At 36.4% G+C, this 24,671-nt stretch overlaps 2 protein-coding genes and 1 long non-coding RNA gene across 3 annotated transcripts; 1 reads left to right on the top strand and 2 right to left on the bottom strand.

Annotated features, from left to right (window-relative positions):
• The first annotated feature begins 16,073 nt into the window (after positions 1–16,073).
• LOC122025440 lies at positions 16,074–23,317 on the top strand. The gene is made up of 4 exons (XR_006123712.1): positions 16,074–16,278; positions 18,221–18,359; positions 22,199–22,428; positions 23,194–23,317. It is a non-coding gene; the product is annotated as an uncharacterized LOC122025440 (long non-coding RNA).
• On the bottom strand, positions 17,963–19,732 carry LOC122025438 (WAT1-related protein At1g21890-like). Its single transcript, XM_042584243.1, has 7 exons — positions 19,542–19,732; positions 19,394–19,456; positions 19,213–19,329; positions 18,895–19,129; positions 18,652–18,813; positions 18,410–18,561; positions 17,963–18,333 (listed from the first exon to the last, which is right to left on the bottom strand). Exons 1-7 carry the CDS (start codon positions 19,730–19,732, stop codon positions 18,171–18,173), a joined length of 1,083 nt encoding a protein of 360 aa, XP_042440177.1. The 3' UTR covers positions 17,963–18,170.
• Positions 22,260–23,726, bottom strand: LOC122025439 (annexin D8-like). Its single transcript, XM_042584244.1, has 5 exons — positions 23,475–23,726; positions 23,168–23,392; positions 22,754–22,972; positions 22,572–22,661; positions 22,260–22,478 (listed from the first exon to the last, which is right to left on the bottom strand). The coding sequence occupies exons 1-5, from the start codon at positions 23,724–23,726 to the stop codon at positions 22,260–22,262; spliced, it is 1,005 nt and encodes a 334-aa protein (XP_042440178.1).
• Positions 23,727–24,671: the final 945 nt, after the last annotated feature.

Below are 24,671 nucleotides of genomic sequence, written 5' to 3'. Positions count from 1 at the left end.
CAATCCACAAGAATTGAGATAATTGGGTTGCAGGCCTAACCCTTTTAGTGAAGGAGCATCAAATCGAGAAGATAAGAAGGAATGAGCACGGTGTCCTGTAGGTGAGAGTATTTGGTCGATTAAGCTAACAATAATAAGCAAAGTGCCTAGACGGTGAGACCAAATAGGGAGTAGCAGAATGTCTGGTCAACAAACCAAGCATGGAGTAGTAGAATGTCCAATTGGCAGGGCTGAAACAACTGAGCTGGGTGATCGGATCGGTGCAGCTAAGTCGACTGAGATTGAGTGTAAAATTTGTGGAGCTGAGCCAACTGAGGAGTACCTTCGTTGGGAAGACTGTGAGTCAGCTTTTGTCGGGAAGACTGGTGAGTCAACCTTTGTTAGGAAGATCGGAGAGTCGACCTTCGTTGGGAAGATTGGAGAATCGACCTTCGTCGAGAAGATTGGAGAGTCGGCCTTCATTGGGAAGACTGGAGAGTTGGCCTTCGTTGGGAAGATTAGGGAGTCGACCTTCGCTGGGAAGACCGAGGAGTCGACCTTTGTTGGGAAGACTAGGGAGTCGACCTTCGTTGGGAATATTGGAGAGTTGACCTTCATTGGGAAGATTAGGGAGTCGCCCTTCATAGGGAAGATTGGGGAGTCAGCTTTCATTGGGAAGATTGAGGAGTCGAATATCTTTTGGAATATTGGGGAGTCGGCTTCATGGGAAAGACTGGGGAGTCGGCCTTTATCGGGAAGACTCCTCAAGGGAGGTCAATCACTCGGCTGGTTGAGTCGACTAGGTAGTGGAGGAGTCCATGTTGATCAAGTAAAAGACCTACCACGTGGACTCTTATTTACCTCTGTATCAATCATGTTGTAACAACTACGAATCATAGGTGCTATAATATAAACAATTTCAACCCCACGGGCTGACACAGTTGATATCTACATGTGGTGTTGCTACAATAGGTCACAAGGTGATCCCCAACGTGTGCATAATGCTTCACTAGTAACCTGCCCCCATGCAAAGGGTTGTTATGCTAGATGAAATCCCTCATGATTTACCTCCTTTCTAGACCGTGTGAGTTAGTCTTGGAAGGCCTATGGAGTGAGGGTTATCACTTTTTGCTGCAATACAATATAGAAAACTTTTTATCAATATTAGTTAGTATTATGTTATAACAATTATGAGATCATAGCTATTACAACTCTGTAGTAGATATGAGATCATAGGTGTTATGAAATCATAGTTGCTACAATTATATATCAATTACGGGGTTGTAGCTGATATAATTTCATAGTAGCTATAATCTTATAGCTACTACAACAATGTAAAAATAAGAGCAAATTTGGAAAGTAAAATATACAGAAGTGAAATAGAGAACCCTTTTGATAATAAATGAAAAAGGGATGTCCTCCCCTTTGACGATTCTAATAAAAAGGGACATCATTTTGATTTTTATATATCCATTTACCTTTAGTCTCTCCAACGCTATTGATGATGGTCTCTTTTGAATTTTATTCATTTACCTCTGGCCTCTCCAAGTCTATTGATGATGAGGCATACATTGTTGAAGTGATCTATAGGTTTTGGTTGAAATTATGGTTGTGAGCTTAAGACATTCTCAACGTAATCATTATTGATCATTGTAGAAGATTTGTTAACACTGCATAGAATAGTGATTATTCTAGAGGCAAAAGTTTAGAGAGGAATTGTAGACAAAATAAGACACAAAAAATAGACAAATGAAGAGAAACCACTATCTCTAGATTTTATCCAAAAAATAGTTTAATTCAAAAACAAAATATTATTCCAAAATAACTAACATATATTTAAATAGACCAAAATCTTAACTTGCAAAAGACAAAAATCCTCTCTAATCCTAAAATAAAAATTACTAAAAATAGTAATAAAAATATTTAGTGCCTATAAAAAGACCCTAAATAATAATTTTTGGGGCTCGAAACTGGCCGATTATGGATTTCACCTAATAATAAATATAAATCTGTAAACGAGCTTCAATTTGACATGTAGAATGTCTCACTCTAATATCCAAATAAAAAGTTATGACATATAAGAATTCACTCCTTCTGTATCAGTCCTATATTGTTAGTATGTTATTACTTAATTGACTATTTATATTTTTTTTCCTTTGTAAACCTAAGTTTTTACAATACAATTTGCTAGCCTCCTTTTGTAGCTACCTCTTTCTCTCCTTCTATTTGTGTTGCCTTTTATACTCTATTTGCATTCTTTGCTTTGTTTACATGGTATCAGAGCCAATCCATCTCCTCTCTTGGTGAACTGTGAAATAGTTTTATTTTCAGAATTCTTTGAGATGATTATAGAAGAATTATATTTTCTCGAGTTTCAACTGCTGGATCGCCTTGAAAATTTGAGAGAATGTTTCTTACATCCAGGGCTATATTTTGAAAGGTGGAAATCAGATTTTGAGTTCATTAAGCCCACCCGATGACTGAAAAACATGACTATTGATTCTGTCATCTCCATGGAAATCCGGTAGTCAACCACAATAATGATTTCTTAAACCTGGAACACCCAACATGGTAGTAGCAGTTCCTCTTATAAATTCTGGAGTGACTTAATCATCCAATGTCATAATCGCTGCTCTTATTGAATAGTGTTAGAAATTCCTTGCATCTCAGCCACATGCCATGTCTTCCTCTTCTCATATAGGTTTGCTCTCTAGTAGTACCTCAGATATACATTCCTCTATCTGGATCTTTGATTCTAGAGCTTTACATCATATGTTGCCTAATGTCAATTCTTTTATATCTATAAATTCATCTCCTTCTGTGTTGGTTATGGCTGTTGATGGTTCTCCCATGTCATTAGCTAGTGTCGACTCTATTTGTATGTCTAATTTATCTTTATCTAATGTATATTATATTTCTAATCTTACATTGAATCTTGTCTCAGTCAGTCAATTATGTGATTCTGGTTTCTCAGTTTCTTTTACTTCATTCTCTTGTTATGTGTAGGATCCACGATCCCAGAAGCTGATTGGGATAGGTCATAGGCAGGGGGCTATATGTATTAGAAGAGCTGAAAGTTTCAGATGTTGCAGCTTTTGGTGTTGATTTGTCATCCTTTCGGTTAAGCTCTACTTCTTTTATTTTTATTTGTGGCATTCTCATCTTGGACATGTTTCTTCTTCTTGTTTGAAATACTTAGCTTCTAAAGGAAATTTAGGAAAATTACAAACTCATGATATTTTAGATTATTGTGGTTGCAAATTGGCAAAATTCTTTGCTTTACCTTTCTATAAAAGTATCACTATTTCTCTTGCATCATTTGAGTTAGTTCATTCTTATGTGTGATATCCATCTCCTATTCGTACACCTAGTGGATCCCATTACTATATTTCCTTTATTGATGATTGTACTCGTTACACTTAGATTTATAAACATCATTTTGATTTCCTTGGTATCTATCAAATATTTTATGTCATGGTAAAAATTCAATATAATGCTGTTATTAAATGCTTTCGATGTGATTTGGATGGTGAATATACATCCAATTTTTTTCTGAACTACTTGCCTCAGATTGTACAGTTCGTCAAAATTCTTGTACTGACACTCCTAAACAAAACGGTGTTGCTGAAAAAATAGATATATTGTTGAAACTGCATGTTCTCTCTTGTTATCTGCATATGTTCCTAGCGAGTTCTGGGGTGAAGCTATTCTTACTGCAGTCCATTTTATCAATAAAATTCCATCTTCTATTACATCCGATTTGTCTCATTTTGAAAAAAAAAATATATGGTTCTATTCTTGATTATTTTGTCTTAATAGTTTTTGGATCCACATGTTTTGTCCTTCATCCTCATGTTGAACATAGTAAGTTTAGTTCTTGGTCCACTCTTTGTGTTTTTCTTGGCTACGACGAGAGTCAAAAGGGATATAAATGTTATGATTCAGTTAGTCAAAAACTCTATGTCTCACATCATGTTATTTTTCTTGAACACATCTCATTCTATTTTATTCCCTCTGACACTCCTAATCTTCAAAGATCTGATCTCACTCGTATTGATCCTTTTTGCACTGACTCCGATGATATGTTGTCTCATGTTTTCCCATAATTAGACCACCCTAGCACCTCTTCTTCTAATGATGCTACTTGTAGGATTGACACTCATATATATTCTGGTCATCAGCTTCCTGATGATCCCTTTGCTCCTACTGCTTCCCATGGTACTCTTGTGATAGTGGATCCTCCTTCTCGTTACCCTCAATGATCTCGTAAGTCTACTCAATTACCTGATTTTGTGTATTCTATTTATTCTGGTCTTTTTTAGCTTTTATTTACCAATTGTATGAGCCCTCCTCTTATAGAGAGGTTGTTCTTGATCCTCTTTGGCAGCAGGCTATGGCGAAAGAACCTTCTACTTTATGTTAAATAGGTATTTGGGATCTTGTTCCTCTTCCTTTAGAGAAGCGTGTGATTGGTTCTCATTGGGTGTATATGATCAAAACTTAATCTGATGGGTTAATTGAGTAGTATAAAGCTCATTTGGTTGCTAAAGGATTTTTCGAACAGTATGGTATGAATTATGAAAAAACCTTTGTTAGATTTTGAGGGATGTCATAAGTCAATTGCCTTATAGTTTTTACTAAATATAGATTTAATATTTGAGTGCATATTATATATTTGATTGTCTTAAACTCATTTATTGAATGCCCACAATACAATTCATAGCATGAGAGCAATTGTGATTGGATCACAACTAGTGATTATCTCTACATGAGCAATTATGAATGTATTAGAATTTCCCTAGTCGTCGAATTGATGCATTTAGACATCATCAATTCTGTAAGACTAGCACGGGTTATACTCCTTGATTCACCAAGCAGCTGTATTCTCATTGGTTGGAGACATTGGGATGTCGAGATTTAAACGTGGATACTAGTTATGGTAACTAGTTCATTGGAGTGACTCATTGTAAGACTTCATATGATTATCTATATATATGAATATGTCTGTGAAGCTCTTACTATAGCTCGAGTGTAAGTTTTTTTCGACTTGAGGTATACAAGTCATCTTGGTCATGGAGATTTATACTTTGACATCTTATGCAAGCACCTCATTAAGCTGTGGACCCGAGATGATTGAGTATAAGTCAAAATTCTTGAAGATGTTTGGATATCCCATAGAGGATTCACCGCTCCTTGCGAGGAGACGTATACCCTATGACCACTCGTTAGGATTATTATTCAAAGTCTTTGACGAAAACATCACATGTTATGAGTACGAGACTTTTGTACACTTGCACGAGTAATTTGAATCTGTAGAACGAGGAAGTATTACTTGGGCTAGGTGTGACGTAGTCAGTCTAGTGGGGATAGACACATAGATCATGTCTTGAACCAAGTGGGTATAAGACGAGTAAAAGAAACAAGACACGACTCACTATAGTTGCTGAAGGGTTTAGAATTAGTTTTAAAATCAATTATGATTTTTTGGCTAATTAGGGATCATGATGTACTGCTAGATACCACTCATGATCATTCTATAATTAAGTAGTTAATTATGGGTGACCAAGATAAACCGGGAACCTATTGGGTCACACGCACTAACGGGTCTCTAAAAGATGTAAAACAAGTTAAAGAATATGATTATTAGATCAAGAGATAAATGTTTGGTTGTACCATACATAAGACAAATATAAAAATATTTGTTATAATGGAAGCGTCGATGAGCTACATCTCTTGTGGTAGAGTTGGACCATATTTGATTTAATTATGAATTAGTCATGAACCAACTTGGTTTAGTTGTGAACTAAACTAAAGGGTTAATGTGTTAATTTTTTGGTTAAGGGATAATAGGTTGGATTTGGGCTTTCTAATCCAACTCACTAAAGAGGATTGATTATATATAGATGTAATTGGGAGAGAATTAGATAGAAGTTTCATTATTTGGTTGATTGACTTTTGGAGGCTCAATCCTCCTTTCCCTCTCCTCTCTCTCCCACCGCCAACAAGAGGGTGCTCCGTCTTGTTTTTGTGACCACCATAAGGGAGAAAAACTCTCCCTTGTGTGCTTATCTTCTTCTTTCTGTTGATCCCTCTTCTTCGCTCGTTGCTAGTAACTTCCGAAGGAGATGCTTGTACTCAAGGAGTTGTTTTGAGAAGCTCGGCGTGGATACAAATAGAGGTAAGGTTCGACAACGTCGCTATGGTTGATGCCCTTCTCGTTATAGGTTATTCGTAAGGTATACCTAATGTAAATTTATTTTCTGTAAAATTTTTATTATGAGATCATGTTTGACATGTTGTATCCTTGTATGCGTGTGGTGTAAAAATTAAAAATTATTATTATTTTATTTTTTACTATGCATGTTTACGAAATGTGTTCTAGCACGCACTTGCATCGGGCATATCCCTACAACCTTTGCTCTAGTTTCCAAGTTTGTTACTATCCATACTCTCATTGTAGTTGCATCAGTTTGTTAGTGGTCTATTTTCTAGATGGATGTTAAAAATACTTTTTAAAATAGAAATCTTCAAGAAAAATTCTATATGGTGCCTCCACCAGGTGTCACTCACAACCCTGGTGAAGTTTGCAGACTAAAGAAGGCTCTTTATGGCCTTAAACAATCTCCTTAAGTTTGGTTTGACAAGTTCTCCATTGGGATTGGATCTCTTGGCTTTCTTCCTAGCCAACATGACTTTGCTTTTTTTGTTCGTTGTACGTTGTTAAGTTGCACATTACTCTCTCTTTATATTGATGACATGATTATTAAGTGGAATAGAAGAGTTGAAATTGTATTTGGTTCATGAGTTTGATATGAAAGATTTGGGTCTTCTGTGTTATTTTTTGGGACTTGAAGTAGCTTATTCTCCTCGTGGCTATCTTCTCTCGCAATCCAAATTTATTGGTGATATTTTGGAGCAAGTTCATCTATCCGACACTCGTACTGTTGATACTCCGCTTGAGGTTAATGCTTGGTACCCTTCTATTGATGATGTTCCCTTGTCAGATTCCTCTTTATATGACACTCTAGTTGGCAGTCTAGTATATCTCACCATCATTAGACTTGACATTGCTTATGCTATACATATTGTCAGCCAGTTTGTTACTTCTCCCACATCAGTACATTGAGGAGCTGTGCTTTGTATCCTTTGATATCTTCAAGGTACCCAGTTTCATAGTCTTCTTTATCCTTCTACTTCTATCTTAGAGTTGCACGCCTATTCAGATGCAGATTGGGATAGTGATTCTACATATCATAAGCCTACCACAAGATTTTGTATTTTCTTAAGAGATTCCCTTATTTCTTGGAAGAGTAAAAAGCAAGATGTTGTCTCTCGTTCTTCTACTGAAACATAATATCGTGCTATGACTTCTACTACTGTTGAAATTGTTTGGTTACGTTGGCTACTTACTGATATGTGTGTTTTTCTCTCGAACCCTACCTCTATGCATTGTGATAACTCAAGTGTCATTGAAATTACTTGCAATTCAGTTTTTCATGAGCGCACCAAGCATATCGAGATTGATTGTCATTTCTCACTATCATTATCAAAATGATACTAGCACTTTGCTATTTGTCTCATCTTCCATTCAAATTGCAATCTTACTCATCAATGTGCATTCCACTGCACGGTTTCAATTTTTGGTTAACAAACTCTTAATGCTCTATGTTAGTACATCGTGAGTTTGAGAGAATGTTAGTATATGATAAATTATTATTATATACGGATAGATTAATCTTTTATTATTATTTAATTATCTATTTATATATATATATATATTTTTGTAAATCTAAATTTTTATAATACAATTTGCTAACCTCCTTCTATATCTATCTTTTTCTCTCCATTTTGTGTTGCCTTTTACGCTTAATTTATATTCTTTACTTTGTTCGGTCAATAATAAATATAAATTTTTGAACAAATTTTAATTTGACAAGTAAAATGTCTCATTCTAATAGCCGAGTAAAAAATTATGACATATACAAATTCACTCCTCCTTGTCGAGTGCTATTACGAATACTGGACGAAGATAGGTGGACTAAGGATGAACAGGGAGGGTCTTTTTTCACAATTCTAAAACTTTAGGCTTTATTTCAAATTATACAAACACATTGTCAACAGTAACTTCCCAAAGAAACATAATATTAAGAAATATTTCAAACTTTGCCCTGAAATATAACCATAAGCGCCCCCTATTTTCTTAGTATTTCTCTTCGCACACGGAATCAATGTTCGCTCTGGCGTGCACTTCCTCCATCATCAAACTCCCTCCATTACCTCCATTCTTTTAAGGCCAGTGTTTCCCTTTACTGTTACACATCACCCAACTTTATTTTTTTTATCAGAATGAAAATGTTCAGAAAAACCATATTTTATCAATTTCTTCTTCTTCTTTTTCTTCTTCTTTCTTCTTCTTGTCTGTAAACACAAAAATGATTATGACTGTTGGGTGAATTAGCAGTGGCAAAGTTTCACTGTAGAGGGATAAAGGCAATAAGCATCACGAGTAAACACTTCCCAATATGCATCTACTCATGCTTGTGGCCATCCCAAGCAGCCTTTTAGCCTTTTGATAAGTTTCCTAATGAGGATTTTGTCAGTGCAGCACATGCAGCTCCGAAGAACAACAACAAGCTTCATAGCACAAAAAATAATCACTTACTGAGAAAAAAATGTTTAAGTTTGTTAGAAGAGTATCAACTTGTTTACAATTAATTACTTCAGCTTTTAAAAGTTTTTGACCTGTAGTTTAGTTAATTTTAAAGATTAATTTTTTTATTTAAAAGATAAGGCATCACTTAATGAGAAAACACAAAAATAATGAAGAAGAAGAAATGTTTCTGAAAGGTTCATGTAGTAAAATTTGTTTCAGAAGAGTATAGTTTGTTTGTAGTATGAATGGTTTCTGGACATCCATCGATTATTACTTCAATTTTTTAAAGTTTTTGATTTGTAGTTTAGTTAATTTTAAATATTAATTGCTTTTATTTAAAAGATAAGGCATCAGTTAATGGGAAAATACAAAATTAATTAAATTAAAAAGAAGAAGTGTTTCTGAAAGGTTCATGTAGTAAAATTTGTATCAACTTGATTACAGTATCAATGGTTTTCTGAACATTCAGCACTTTTTAAAAGTTTTGGATCTGTAGTTTAGTTAAATTTAAAGAATAATTGCCTTTCTTTAAAAGATGAGGCATCACTAAATGGGAAAACACAAAAGATAATGAAAAAGAAAAGTGTTTCTAAAAGGTTCAAGTAAGTAAAGTTTGTTTCAGAAGAGTAACAAACTTGATTACAGTATGAATGGTTTTCTGTACATCTATCGATTACTTCATGACGTCGAACAAGATAACAATTATTTACGGGAGATTGGACGAGAAGGTAAGAAAAGAGTTCAAAGAAAACAAAGAGAAAATCTATCGTATGAAAAAAAAAAGAAACTTTGTTACTAATAAAGAATAATTTCTTATACATCCAATAGGTATTATATAGGAGAGCAGATCCTCTGGACCACTTTATACGGTCCAGAGGATGGTCCCTTTGTATACATTGGTGGGATAGATGCCCCCACTTATAAAATAGATAGAGACCATTCATCTCCATCAATGCATGTAAAGAGACCATCGCCTGGATCGCAAAAAGTGGTCCAGAGGATCTGACTCATTATATAGAGCCTGAACCTTAAGACTTAAAAAGAAAAGAAATCTTAAATTTTAGACCTCAATTCCAATCTAGAAAAGAAATAAATCTTACTAGAAAAGAAAATTTAAAGCAATTAATAAAATAGGATGTTGATATAGACAATCTTTAACCCCTAAATATCAGAAATATCATAAAAATGAAAATGACTAAAAATAGTAAAAACACTCCAAAAAAAAGATCTAAATGATGATAAATATAGATTTTTAAATTTTGCACGTATGATTGTTGACAGAGTTTGATTCCGAGTCCTTAGTCAAAAATTATACCTTCCAAAAAATTAGATCCTCCTATGTTGATGCTAGATCACTTCAGTTTAGTTAAATTTGATTCTTTAAAATTTAAAAGATAAGGCATCACTTAATCAGAAAATACAAAAGATAATGAAAATGCAGAAGTATTTCTAAAAAATTCAAGTGGTAAAGTTTGTATCAGAAGATGATTATCAGTTTGTTTATAGTATGAATGGTTTTCGGAACTCTATCGATTACTTCAGTTTTTAGAAGTTTTTGATTAGTAGTTCAGTTAAGTTTGAAGATTAATTTTGCCTTCTTTTAAAAGATAAGGCATCAAAGGCAGGAACAGTCCTGAGATAAGGCATCACAAAAATAGCAGCCTCTTTAGTGTTTTTTGCCTTTTCTTTCTTCCTTCCATCCTAATTCTTTTTTTCTCTAGAGGCATATGTCCCTTGCCATTATAAAATTTTAAACTAAAAAAAGGTCAATTACATTTTTGTTCATATATTTTTAGAAATATGCTAAGAGGAGTCTTGGTTCGATGATAAAATTATTATCATATGACCTTATGATCATAAGTTCGATTCATAAAAGAGTAAGACTTCATACAATAAATTTAATGTCGTTTGACCTTTTATCAAAATCTTGAATTAATAGGAGCTTCGTATACCGAACTATCTTTTTTTATATACATAATTTTAAAAATACAATATTATCGCTATCATCTTCCAGTTATATTTATCTCGACTACTTAAAATCATAATAAAAGAAAAATACACCCCTCTTATGCAATGACAGTCCTTTAGGTTGTATTTGACCTCATATGCTCGTGGAAATTGGCTGTAGATGCTAGACTGATATGTTTTAAGCATCTAAAGTAGACTCAATTGTACTTCGTGGTATTTATTTGTAGGATGCAAATTTTTTTCCTTTTCAAAAAAATTATTAATATTATAGTAAAAATGTGATTATGCTATATTAAGGTATAAATAAGACCTATCGCAAGGTGATTGATCTTGTCCGAATACTGGGAGGTGTAAAGTTGGGGATGTGGCTGTTGTGCTGACTGGCTGTAGACCGCGTCCCGCTCTACAAAACAAGCAATGTCAATGCCGAACAAGGGAAGGGGTCTCCGACGTTAGCACTCCGACGCTCAAGTCAATCACAGGAACTATAGAGGAAAGCGGAGCAACAGTAACACAAGCGCAAACAGTGAATAACGCATACCTCCGTCGATGCTTGAACCTCTTTTTATATAGAGTTCTGGTGGGCGACGTGCACGCTCTTCGAGACATCGACACATTCTCTAATGTGTCATGTAAAAGAAGTTGTCAGGAAAGTGCCTCTGACACCATATCTTACCAGGGCATGCATATCCCTGACAAGACAGTAGAAGCTTCCGTCATACGATCCGCCTGTCGATCTGCCTCGTCTCAGCGGCACTATCTCCCACAAGGATATCGAGAGATATAACAATGATCCCGCTGCTTGGCCGAGCGGCGACCCCGCTCGGTCGGGACTCCTCCGCTTTGTCGGCCTCAGCTGCTCTTCCTTGCGATGACTAGGCGTAGTAGCTTGTGCCTCCCGATCGGACAAGCTCTTCAGTCTCCTCAGCGTCTTGCCATTGCGCACTCAGCGTTTGACTGTCTTACCGTATTATTCCGAGCTAGACGGGTGGTCAGCTCGGATAAGTCTCTTGTCGATCGGACACTAATTACCTGACTGACCATAATAAGGTCCTCCACTCGGTCGTTGTAGGTGAGTCTTTTGACATCCTGACGTTGATCATCTTGACTTTGACATCCACCTCGACAGTGACCCGTGCCGGACAGGCCCCCCTTTATCGCCGAATCAGTGATCAAATAGAACTTGGTGGAGACTTGACGGTGTTGTTTCAAAGGCAAGGATTTGAAGCGATTTCTTCAACTCGACGATGTTGTTTCGTTGTCTAAGGTGGTGTCTAACGCAAAGATTTCCATGTTCATGTTTTAGAATGACGACTTATAGCCATTCTTTAATATTTGTTCGCATAAAGTGAACTCTAAAGAGATACTTTTGCCATCCCGCACATATCTCCAACTTTTGCCTCACATGGCCAAAAGGATAAACAACAAAAAAAATTTCGGTAAACCGAAAAACACCTAAATGATAGGAATAAGATTTCCATTAGATTCCTTTAAGGGTGATTCAAGAGAGAATTCACAGTATTCAGTAATCTACTATCGATACGAGTGTGAATCTACACGGTCCAAATCTTTGTAAAGACGAAGGGAAGAGGAACCAGAACAATTGTGTGACACAACATACACCTTCAAGCAAATAAGTGAAACTCTTCTAGCCGCTAAACTATATGTTTGTGCGTGTGGATAGATATATTGCTAAAAAGGAAGGGAGAGTTGGAATCTTATACGAACTAAATGTTCATGAACAAACTTGATGTTGTTTATGTTCGTACACAATGTCAATTAAACAAATAAACTTGGATAAGTTTGCCATGAACAAAATTGATAAGAACTTGCTTATATTTGTTGCCCCACACAAGAGTCTGAAGGGGACAAATCAAATGGGCAGTTGACTGTTGTCCAACCTTCTCATCCGAGAGGACAAATTGGTTCTTAAAATGAATCAAATGATTAAACTTGATATTCAACTTGTTATAAACTTGTTTATGTTGTACAAAAGGTCAATTAAACAAATAAATTTGTGAGAGTTTGTGAACTATATTCGTAAAAACTTATAAATAAATAATAAAAAAACTCTTAAAACAAACAAATAAGTGTGTAATATCAAGCTTACTAACCAAACAAATAAGTTTAAAACTTTCAAAAAAACCAAGTAAGAATTAAGTGTTTGATAATATCTAAAATGAACAAAGTCAAATTTAAACACCTATTTTAATGGTTTGATTCAATTGGTACTCGATTTAACTTGATAATTACTGATCCTGTTCAAAAATCATGGAGACGGAAAGTTAGGGATGTGACTACTATGTTGACTAGATGTAGACCATGCTCCAATCTATAAGCACGAGAAATGTCAGTGCCAGGTCAGGGAAGGGGTCCTCGGCGTTGACCCTCCGATACTCAAGTCAGTCACCGACATGAAGAAGAAGATGGAACAACAGTAACACAATCGCCAAAAATGAATTACACTTACCTGTGTCGATGTACGGACCGGACCCCCTTTATATAATGTCCTGGTGAGCGACATGCACGCTTTTCGAGCAATGGACACGTTCTCCCATTGGTTGCGGATATGTTCCTCAATTGGTCCTAGACACGTGGTCATAGACACGTTCTCCAATTGATCATGGGCACGTTCTCTGATTTGTTCGTCGTACGATTCGCCTATAGACCATGCCACGTGTCGGCGACGTCTTCTCCCAAAAGTATATCCACATACACGTTAGCGTGCCCGCCGATCGATCGAGAGGGATAGCCGCTCAACCGAGTACTCCTCTACTCGGTTGAGTATTCCTCTGTTCGGTTGTTCTTTCCTGTGATGACGAGTCCGGATATAAGTATGTTCATGCCCTACCGAAATAGCGATCCGGTCATCTATACGCGCCTTCGCTTGACTCATCCCATTGTCGGTCGGGTAAGTTATGCCGGACCGAAATAGCGATCCAGTCATCTATACGCGCTTTCGCTTGGCTCATCCCAATGTCGGTCGAGCGACTCATGCCTGATCGACTCTTAATGTAGGGCTTCGCTTGACTACCATTTAGTGAACTCATTGGTCTTCGATGTTGATTTTCTTAACTTTGACCTTCACGTTGATTATTATCTTCTTCATTTGACCTGCACTTAGTGGATCCTCTTTATCACCATATCAATTATCTTATCAAATAAACTTGAATAACACAGTTTGACTCGATATAACTCATTTACAACTCTATTCCCTGCTGTGAAAATGCAAAAATGGAGGCGAATGATTTGAGAGTTAGATTCTTTGCAAATCGAGTCAAAAAGAAGACGTGAAGTGGCAAGGAGAGATGATAATGGCTAAATAACAGAGGAAAGGGTACATGAAGGTGCATGCCCAGCAGAAGAGTTCTGAAAGGAGGAAAAGGACATGGAGGAGAATGCTCCATGAGCAGACAGATGGAGAGGTCTAAGTGCACTTTTTTGAATGGTCATCGCCAAAGGCCATCAACATATTTTTTTATAGCAAAAACTTCAAAAAGATGCTTCTTATTTTCATTATCGTGTGGAAAGATTATTAAAAGGAATATCTCATTCTACTTTTTTATTATTTACAAGTACTTTCTTTAATCTTACTGTAATAAAGTTGTTGAAATAACTTTTTATAATTCAAGATAAAATTACGTATAATAAACTTAATATCATTCAACTTTTCCCTGAAATCTTATATTAACACCAGCTTTCGAGACTATCCTTCATTGATTTGATGTTGTTTTAGTGGTTTTAGTAAAAACCACACTCCAATTTTGATCATAATTCATAACTACTCTAAATTGGGCCTATATTATTATAGTAGTTTTAGTTAAATCTTATGCTCATCAAAATTATTAAAAGTTAGTCAAAACTACTTCAATACGAGTTAAAATTGTTTTAATGCTACTCAAACTTACTATGTTGGTAAAAAAATTATTTTAATTTAGTCAAAATTATTTCAATAAGTTTTGGTCAAAATTGCATGACATTGTGATAGTTTGGTCAAATTTGCTACAAAAGTATTTGATAGTATTAAAAAAAATGAAAATTTAGGATGAAAGACTCTTTTGATATTCTTTAGGTGTGTTTTTGACAATAAAGAAAATAAAGGATACTCTTTTCATTTTAGTCCAATAAAAATTATATATATTTGCCATAAAATTTTTTAACATATCAAAAATAATATAACATGAGTTGGTAATTTTACCTTAAAATAAGTTATCATTAATCTTAAAATATCATTAATCTTACTATTTTATTAAAAATCTCCCCCCTTTATTAACTAACTTGGATGAAACTTAAAATGAATTTATGTTAATATCTTTTTTTCTATTCATACTAAAAATAATTCCAAGGTTTATTAGTAATTCCACAAGCGAAACAATCAGTGATATAGAGCTCGAGACTCGGCTGCGGCATATTGTTATGAATTTTTCTCATCATTAGTTTTCTCTGGTTGTTTTATATAAAAAATATAGTTCTCTTTAGTCCCATATCAAAGAAATTTCTATAAATATTTTAGGCCGACAAGGTTAAAAAATATACTTTTCTTAATTTTTTTTTACTAAGATAAGTATAATATTAAATTAAATTAATGTTTTTCATAGGGAAGCCGTAAGGATGATATTCGAAAATCCAAACAATTCAGATTTTCAAAAATCCAAATAATTGAGATTTTCAAAAGTCAGGTACTTTGGGAACGCGGACATAGGTGGTGCATGCTTGTCGTTAGCTCATGCCGTAAGATGTTAGGTTAAGTCCCGCAACAAAGTTGCCACCATTGAGTTTGGAACCCTTAACAGACTGTTGGTGATAAGCCGGAGGAAGGTGAGGATGACGTCAAGTCATCATGCCCCTTATGCCCTGGGCAACACACATGCTACAATGGCCGGGACAAAGGGTCGCGATCCCGCGAGGGTGAGCTAACCCCAAAAACCTGTCCTCAGTTCGGATTGCAGGTTACAACTCGCCTGCATGAAGCCGGAATCGCTAATAATCGCCGGTCAGCCATACAACGGTGAATTCATTCCCGGGCCTTGTACACACCACCCCTCACACTATGGGAGTTGACCATGCCCGAAGTCGTTACCTTAACCGTAAGGAGGAGGATGCCGAGGGGGGGGGGGGGGGCTAGTGACTGGAGTGAAGTAAATAATATAATTTCATTATAAAGGGTCAATGTGATTTCAATGTATTATATTACACACGACGACGTATGTGCACGATTAGTAGTATTAATTAATGATTCAGAAGCATAAATTTATATATATATATATATCACATAAAAAGTTTATTATGCTTTTCCTTTTTATAAATTTTATTATATAAAAATATAAAATTATTTTTCTAAAAAAATATTTCTAAATTTATATTTATAATGCAATTTCTAAGTTTTATATTTTACACATAAATGTTTTTTGAATTAAAAATAAAAACTATTAATTTTTTTAAATCCCATTTCGTTTCAAATAGATGGCCTGAGTCAATTAAACGGCACGGACTCGGCGGCGAAGTGCGACCACGGCGCGCCGGCTGTCGACCGCAATGGAAATCTTGCTCGATCTCCACGACTTACTCACAGCCTGAAGTCTCCGCCCCGCTGGAGTTCTGGCGGCCGGATATCCCAAACCGAAGAAGGACGCCAGCGAGACCTGAATTGAGCGGCGACATCGACCTTCCGAGAACTGGTACCGAGTCTCTTTCGATGTTATCCTATCCTCCCTCGAGTTGAATTTTTGATCGACTTGTTTAGATTTTAGGCAGAAATTCCTAAATTTCATTTTTTTTTTTGTGAAGCAACCCCTAATTACGATTACACAATTTGTCTTGGTAAGTAGGAAAAATAGACTCTTTCTTCTGCTATTCGTGCTGGTGTTTTTGGCTTTCCTCGTTTTGTGACTAATATTTCGCTAATACATTGCAAGTGCATTAGCACAATTTTGTTCCATCCATCTCGGAATAAGCAAGATTCCTGATGTCAATTCCCTTGTGAACCATAAAATGCTGGGAAATTAAATCTTTTGCAAGAAAACTCTTTCATTGTTGCATGGTAGACTGGTAGTAGTGGCTGCTCCAATGTAGCAAAAGGTGGAATCCATCACCCAGTGGCCCCACAAGGTCTGCCCTATGACCATATGTGAGGAGGTAAATCGAGAAGCTATAGTTGGCCAATGCAGGGGAAGTAGTGGCTGCTCCAGGCATCTACACCTTGTTGAAGCCTACATTGCAATAATTGGCTAGCAACCTGTTCCTTTGAGTTGTCTAGTCTTCACTCGATAAGGTTTTCGGTACACAATGTTTTTGTTGTCTTCGCCTACAAAAGTAATTTACTCTATCTCATGCTTCAGATTTATATCCTCCACTGTTCTTGTAATACCTTAGCTATTTCTTTCTGACTTCTGAAATTGATCTGTGTGAGTCTGTATCTAAGTTTGTAATATCAATCAACTTCCATATCAATTGCTCAGTAGCATGCACAATCCAGAGCATCTGGTTGTTTGATGGATAATCTGCTTGTCACACTGCTTTTGACTGATTAGAATAGAGATTGAATCATTTGATATTCAGTTGGTAATAGCACTTGCAGTATGAATATGTTATGCCGCCCAATTTAAAATTCCATTGATCCACTTCTAAATAGTGAGTGAATTCCATATCAAGATTGTTCTTTAAAAGCCTATTGTTGTACTAAGTAAAGCTCAGGTATTGACTTTCTGGTTTCCGCATCGCTTATGTTAAATATTCATTCAAGTATTAAATTGGATGTAGATGTTACATATCAAGTGCATTTTTTTCTGTTACAGTGACTTCTAATCTTGTCATTCCTTTATTTTTTTAATGATGGTTCCATCCACAATATTATCTCTGAAGTGTTTCTCCTCTCTTGACTCTTCTTGACTTTGTCATCCAAACGCCAAATTGAATTGTTTTCTTTCTATTCTGATAATTGAGGACTGCCCAATTTTTTGTTCCTCATAATCACTATCTACCTGTTAATGCTTCAACTCATAATTCTGTCTAGTTATGTTTTCTTATGCTCACAACTGGAAGTTTTCATAATCTGCCCAGTTTCAAAGCTACTATTCTTTAAAGATTCATTGGCGACTGGAATCTGACATGTTTAATTTCAGACTGACATGAATTTTTCTGTTAGAAGCACCAAAAATTTAAGTTGTGACCTTTGGTTGAACATTCACAGTGACACTAGGAAAAAGAAATTACTTTATGTAGCAATGCTAGTTGACTGACGTAATCTGTCGTTCTTCATTTTGATGGTGACAGTTTATTATGCAATCCTTTTTTCCCTTCTTATAATCTAGGTACATTACCAAACTAGATTTGCGTTTCCTTTCAGTAAATCACATCACTTCTTATCTAAAATTCATACTCAGCCAACTTTTGGAAAATCATCACACTCTTAATCAATCACACACCAGTGATTATCTAAGACTCAACAAAAGACTAATGATTACAAGTGCCTGCTATTAACTAATTATTGGGATGAAAAAAACTTGTGCCTAATTACTACTATATTAATTAGGACTGAGGATTATTCTTTCTTGCTCTTATGTCTACTGAACTATTTACTATGGCGACTGTTTGATTCAAGCTTCCTGGAATCTGTTGCAGCAACTGGAAGCTGAAGACTTGCACTTGTATCTGAAGATTGACTAGCTTGGTCTTTGCTCTTGCCCCAGATGAGAGCATAGAGGCCAATCACTATGATTACTGCACCAATGACACTGCAATTTTTCAAGAGAAAGTAAAGGTATCAGCATCTCAATCTAAACTATGTTATAGATCATTGTATTTACTCACCTCCCTAGAGTTATCTGCTCCGCTAAAATGATGGATCCTAATATAGCAGTAATTATCATGCATATGGGGTTGAAAGCAGTGACAAACACTGGGCCTCTCTCCTTCATCACTATGCCCTGCACATAGTAGGTAATCCCCGAGCAGATCACCCCCTGAAGCATGATAGGATGGGAACTAACATTAGTTTTTTTTCCTTTGATTTCTTAAAATATATGTAGTTAATCGATCAAACTTGATCTAACCGAGTAGACAGCAGTGGCAAGTCGCATGTCCCAGCCAATACTCCAAGGCTTTGCGTTGGCACCTTCCACAGCCAAAGTAACAACTGAGCTCATCATGGCACCCATAAGACATATCAAGGTGGCCAATGAGAGCTCTGCAGAGTATGACTCTAGTGTATTTGACTGCAAATATCAAAAATTTCTTTAGGCTTTGCTGAAGGAAATAGATTTAGATTAAGCTCAAATTTTGGGCAGAGTGATTACTTGTAGTACATAGAAGCCTGACCAACACACGCAACTTGCCAGAAGAAATAAGGTCCCTGTGAGCCAATTGCTGCTTTGGCTGCTTGATGCGCCATGGTAGCTTCTCCCTTTGGACCAGAAAAATTCAACTACTGGACCCTTGTACAGTATCATAAGCAATGCTCCAATTACAGTCACCACTGATCCAGCGATCTTGGCTTGGCTACGCCGGCTTTTGATGGTTAGCTTCTCAACTCTAGCATTGGTGTAAAACCGAAGATTAGCAAGTTTTAGTCTTGGTATAAGCGAGATTAGTAACTTGATATCATTATGTATTACCTCAGAATAATGGCCATGATGAAGGTCATCGCTGGGATCATGTTGTACAAGGCAGAGGCAAAGCTTGCAGAGGTCAAGTTCGCACCCATGTAGTACAAGTTTTGATCAAGCACAGGCCTGTTGTTGAAGATCATGATCAGTAAACCCTATCAATCACAGCTAGAATTTTAAGATCACGTACTCTAGAAGGGCAAGTGCTGCTATTTTGATGACTGTGGTGAGTGTCATCTTGGGTCTCACTTTCCTGCAGGTCAAAAAACCAGAGAAGAGAAACAATTCATAAGAATGCATGGATTTGTTCATCAATCACAGGATGGAGAGAATGGAACCTCTCAAAGTAGAGTGCGAAGGGTGCAATTACAATGGCAGCAATGACATTCCTGTACACCACCAACACAAAGTGGTTCATTCCGCTCTTGATGGATGCAACCGAGATCACAAACATCCCTGAGTACCCAAATTGAAGCAGCACCATGAATGCATAAGGCTTCAAGGTCGTTATCACCTCAACAAACCCCATTCTCAGATATGTAGCCCAACATACATGATGCCAAGAGTATATATAAGTAGAGACGCCATTAAACTCGTTTAGCATTTAAGCTAAAGCAATTAGTGGGGGCTTACTAGTGGTTTATTTGGATGGAAAGTGACTTATGAGCACAAGGCATGTGTTGATATAGTGAAGAGTGATGCAAGGGCTTGCAGTGGTGCCTTCATGTGAGGATTTCAACCTGGAGAACACAGATTGACTAGAGCCACTGATTTGCTTAGTGTAAAGCAAATAGTTTGATTGGGATAATTTTACCGTGTAGGTATTCTTCACAGTTGATCACGTGGAGACAGGAGAGTGATTGTTCTTTACATGTGTATGAATATTTAGAATAGAATGTTTATGAATATTAAAGCAGGAGTTTGCGTAATGGAATTGATTCTTTAATGAGTGAGTGCTTGGTAGAAGCATGCGGCTTCACGTCTATGTATAGTTTGAAGTTGCAAAGTATAAAATGATCAGTTGGTGTTAGATTTGAATGAATGTTTTAGTGGTGTACAGTTAGAGTTCCATATATGATGCAGGGTTTGTGTGGGATGTGTGTTAGAGGATTATGGTATTTTATATAGGGTTGCGTATCTGGTTTGTGTTTGGATCTGTGATATGATCAAATGGACATGCACGTAGGAAGCTAATGGATAAACTACTTAATTTAATACTTAGGAGACCAAACCTAACTTAGCTCCGTGTGCCAAATACCAGACCAATGTTTATGCAAACTCTATGTAAAGACATAAATAGGATCGCTTGCGACCCAGCCCAACCCAGTTTGACCCTGCCTGAGATGCTCACAACCATTCTTAACTTAGCATAACCCTGCTTGGGTCATTCATGATTCGGATTGACCTGCTTAACCCTGTCTGAGCCACTTGCGACCAGCTCTGACCCTGCTCTGGCTGTCCAGTGACCGCCCCCAACCTAGCTCTGTGATGGTGCTTACAGTTTTAGTAAAAGGTTTTTAATAACTTGAAAATGTTTGGAACATTGGAACTTAACTTCAAAAAGGCAGAATGGTTCTTGTGACATGTTTCCCAGAAGTAGACGGTGTATGTCTGGGACTCGAGGCTGGTAGAAGCTGTTAATTAAATCTATTGTCAGTTTAAAGAATAAATATATTACTCGAGAACTTGGAATGGAGAATTGGGCAATAATGACTGTTAGTAGATAGGCAAGTGTATGTCTATAAGTTTGAATGACTTGGAAAGTTGTTTTGCTGATATGACATCCATGATAGCAACATGTAATTGATCTATCAATTAATAATATCTGTGTACAAATGTTTATTACTAACAGGGCTGCTGTTGTCAGACACTATTGTGCAAAGAATGTGTAGTACTCATGTCAATTCATCTAAAATTCTTTAGGGTGCTTTAACATGTTCATCTGATCGAATACAATCCATGATCAATTATATGAAAATTGTAAATTAAGAAGAAAATAGGAACAATTTTGTCTCTCTTTTTGGTGTTTTTGTTTGTGGATTTATGTAGAGCTTTTTCCTATGTAAGAAACTCGAGAAATTTTTGCCGACTCGAGTATTTTGGTTCTTTTCTAGTCTTTTGAAATCAAATGAAAATGTTAATTTATTATTTATAGTTTTTCTTAGTATATAATTATTTATTGAAAGTAAACTCCATCATGCAATTCACTGTCAAATCCTAGTTTCTGATCTGAGCATCAGGTTGGCAAATTTATTTTTAAAATGCATTTTCTTGTGGACCTGCTGGCATTAAAATGCTTCCATATGGATGAAATTAGGCACTTCTTAATTGCTATAGTTCTTTCTCTTATTTAGTATTCAAAATGTGGCAGAGATAAACAAAAAGGGAGAGGGAAATGCTGCCACATGGATGAAATGATTGAACACTTCTTGAATTCTGTCAGTTGCCTCCACATGATATTACATATTTGATAATGAATAGCTGTAACCTTTTAAAATTCTGTAACACTCTGTGAGTTTTCAGTAGCAATTCTAGAAACATGAAAGGACAAGAGACTGCAAATTTTGGATGGCTGAGAATAAAATAGGGAAGAATGAGGTTAAGAAAGAAAAAGTGAAGCTAGAGAAGCCCTTTTCTTGATATGGAACCAGAGGGCTTGGTCACTACACTAAATCACAATAATGTAAGACATGCCTCCTAACAATTGGAAATGAGCAGATGAATCTCTTAGGGATTAAGTCAAAGTACTAAAATGGTATTCACTCTTTAATCTGTGGATGGATAATAGTAAACTGTCTTTTGTGCTTTCCTTCTCTAACTTCTTTCGTTTGCTCATTAATGTTAGGAAACAAACTCATTACTAAATATGTTGTGTCCGGATGAACCTACTTTACAGTTGCATTATTTGAGTAACAACTATTTGTTATTCTCCAATAGTGACACAAGATACATCTAGAAAATTGTTCTCTGAAGTTTACATTCTGCTTCTGTACAGATCACAAACAAAGTGGACTTCTCATTAGCCTCTGCTACACTCTGCAAAAGTCTCCATTAGTTCAGAAAGAAGAAGAGCTAGGGATATTGGTCAAGGCCAGAATAAAGTCTCTGTAATCCCCATCAGAAAGGCTCTCACAAATGGCATCCTGTAGCTTCCTTCCATATCTCCTCTCAAAGGACGATCTCACCTCTTTCATGCCTGCAGAGGTGCTTCCTATCATAACTCTGGTCAGAACTCTTTTATCAGTGGCTCCCATGTTTATACTTTTGTTAATCATCTGGCACAACAAACACGTAGTCAATATTTAGAAGTATACCATCACAATCTTATATGCTAGCAATTAAGGAACTGAGAACCTTAATAGAAATACCTTGGAGTAGTACTCAGAAGGATCGTAGATGCATTTTATGACTGCCCTTAGTGCTTGCTTGAATTCTCCACTTGCTTCTTTCTTCAGTGCCTATTCAGCAATCACAAACATAAAGTGAAGAACTTGCTTGGAGAATTTAATCTTGGAGAAATAGTAGCTCTTAGTTCTTTGCAGTAGCTTACTTTGCAATATTCATGCCCATAGATTTGTTTGTAGCTAGAGAGTGCCAACCTTAGTTGGGGGATGCTTCTCTTACTGAAAATCTCAAGGATGATAGATTCATCACTTGCCTCTCTACTGCAATGTCTTGCTTCATATAGCCTCTTAGCATCACATTTGGCAATGTGTTGACTTACATCGGTCTGGTGTGACTGTTGGGATGCAGCAAGAGCCAGCAAAAACTGTCATGAAGCCATAATACCATCAATTGATCTCATTCAATCTTTAGTCCACCCAAATGTATCAGACATCAATTCTAGGACTTGATCAGAAATTCAATGGGAATTTTAGGATATCCTTAGTCCTTACCTCGCTGTCGTTGAAGTAAAAAAATTCATAAAATTTATATTAATTATTTTTTATAGTAAGATATATACCTTCTGATATGAGTTAGATGGCTCAGAAATCATGTCCTGGTCCAAGTGCCTCTTGAACTTGGTTACATATGCTTGCTTGGTGAAGAAGAGATGGTTCATTTTTTGCCGAGTGTAGATCTCAACGAGGGCCTTGTAATCCAAGACTCTTCCCTCAAGTGCATCCTTTGCGACTACAGCATCTCGTTCATGCGGCTCGAGCATCCACAGATACAACACACGGCACATCTGGACACACCATCCACACAATTCATGCAGTTTTCCTTGCACAACTGAAAACTTCAAAAACAGTCATGGATCTATATCTAACCTCATTGGTCGAGTTGGCCAGGTGAGTTTCCTGAAGATGTTCAACCAAGTCCTGACCGTACATGGCTCGATACATCTCCTTAATCTGTCGCTTCTGCGTCAAAGTTCGTCGTGCCAATGATCGGCCGACGAGATCCAGCTGGTTCCACGTCGCATGGATCTCTCGACAGTCATTCTTGCAGGTGATGCTGGAGAAAGAGGCATAGCTGAGTTCCATTTCCCTCTGTAAGACTACTACTACCTCTTGAAACATTCATACATACATGCACACTTATATAAACACATTAAGCAGCTTGTAGGCCAAGGAAGAGAAGACTTTAGGTGTGTGTGTGTGGTCCGCAAGTTGTTTCAGAAAACATGATGGCAAAAGGTTGTGAAAAACACACCAACCACAATGGAAAGTAAGTGTTGCTAACTTTAGACTGAAGAGAAAAATGACATTGGAAATGACATTTGGGATGGTAGAATGAAGAGGAGCTTTTATAATGTGAATAATTGTTTCAATATTTTTTCTTTTATTTTCTTTTCTTTTGTGACTTCCTTGTAGGCAGTGAGTGTGATACCTTTTCCTTTAGCTGCTACTCAACCTTTTGCTCACTTGTGTGCCACTATGACTTTATCCTATTCATCTTGTTGTTGGCCTAAGTTAGGTCCCCCAGCTGTTGCCCATGTGGTTGGCTCTGTCATTTGGACCAAAAATCTGCCTCTCCACAAATTAAAAAAATATGAGGGAGTTAGGATTGTTTTTTTTTTTTTGGGTAGTTTTAGATCGTCCAGTCAGGTCATTGAGTGTGAGTTTGTAATTTTTTTTTTATATTTTTATAATTTAAATATATATATGGCCTTCGACTTACTAGTTCTAGAGGTGGAAGATCTGACCAGATACATTGGCCACAAGGTAAATTCAAAAAGTATAATGACTCATGGCTGACACTCAATTTCTATAGAAAATGCCCAGCGTAATATTCGAACTCTCGTTATATGAGAATCGTCTTTGCCTTGGACGGCATGAGCTCCTAGCTTGAGCACTAAGGAGTTGTTCTTATTTATTTTTCTCCCTTCAAATTTGAAAAGGTTAACCTGGAAAAAGTAAGATAAATTCAAGGATTAAGTTGAAACTTGGGTTAGATATTGGGGCAATCAAAATTGAGAAAAGGGTGCTCGTTTTACCAAAAAAATAAAAAATAAAAAATAAGAA

Source organism: Zingiber officinale, chromosome 9B, assembly GCF_018446385.1.
Source record: "Zingiber officinale cultivar Zhangliang chromosome 9B, Zo_v1.1, whole genome shotgun sequence".
Taxonomy (NCBI): Eukaryota; Viridiplantae; Streptophyta; class Magnoliopsida; order Zingiberales; family Zingiberaceae; genus Zingiber; species Zingiber officinale.
The sequence above is the reverse complement of the archived record's forward strand: the minus strand, read 5'-3'. Positions and strand labels throughout refer to the sequence as shown.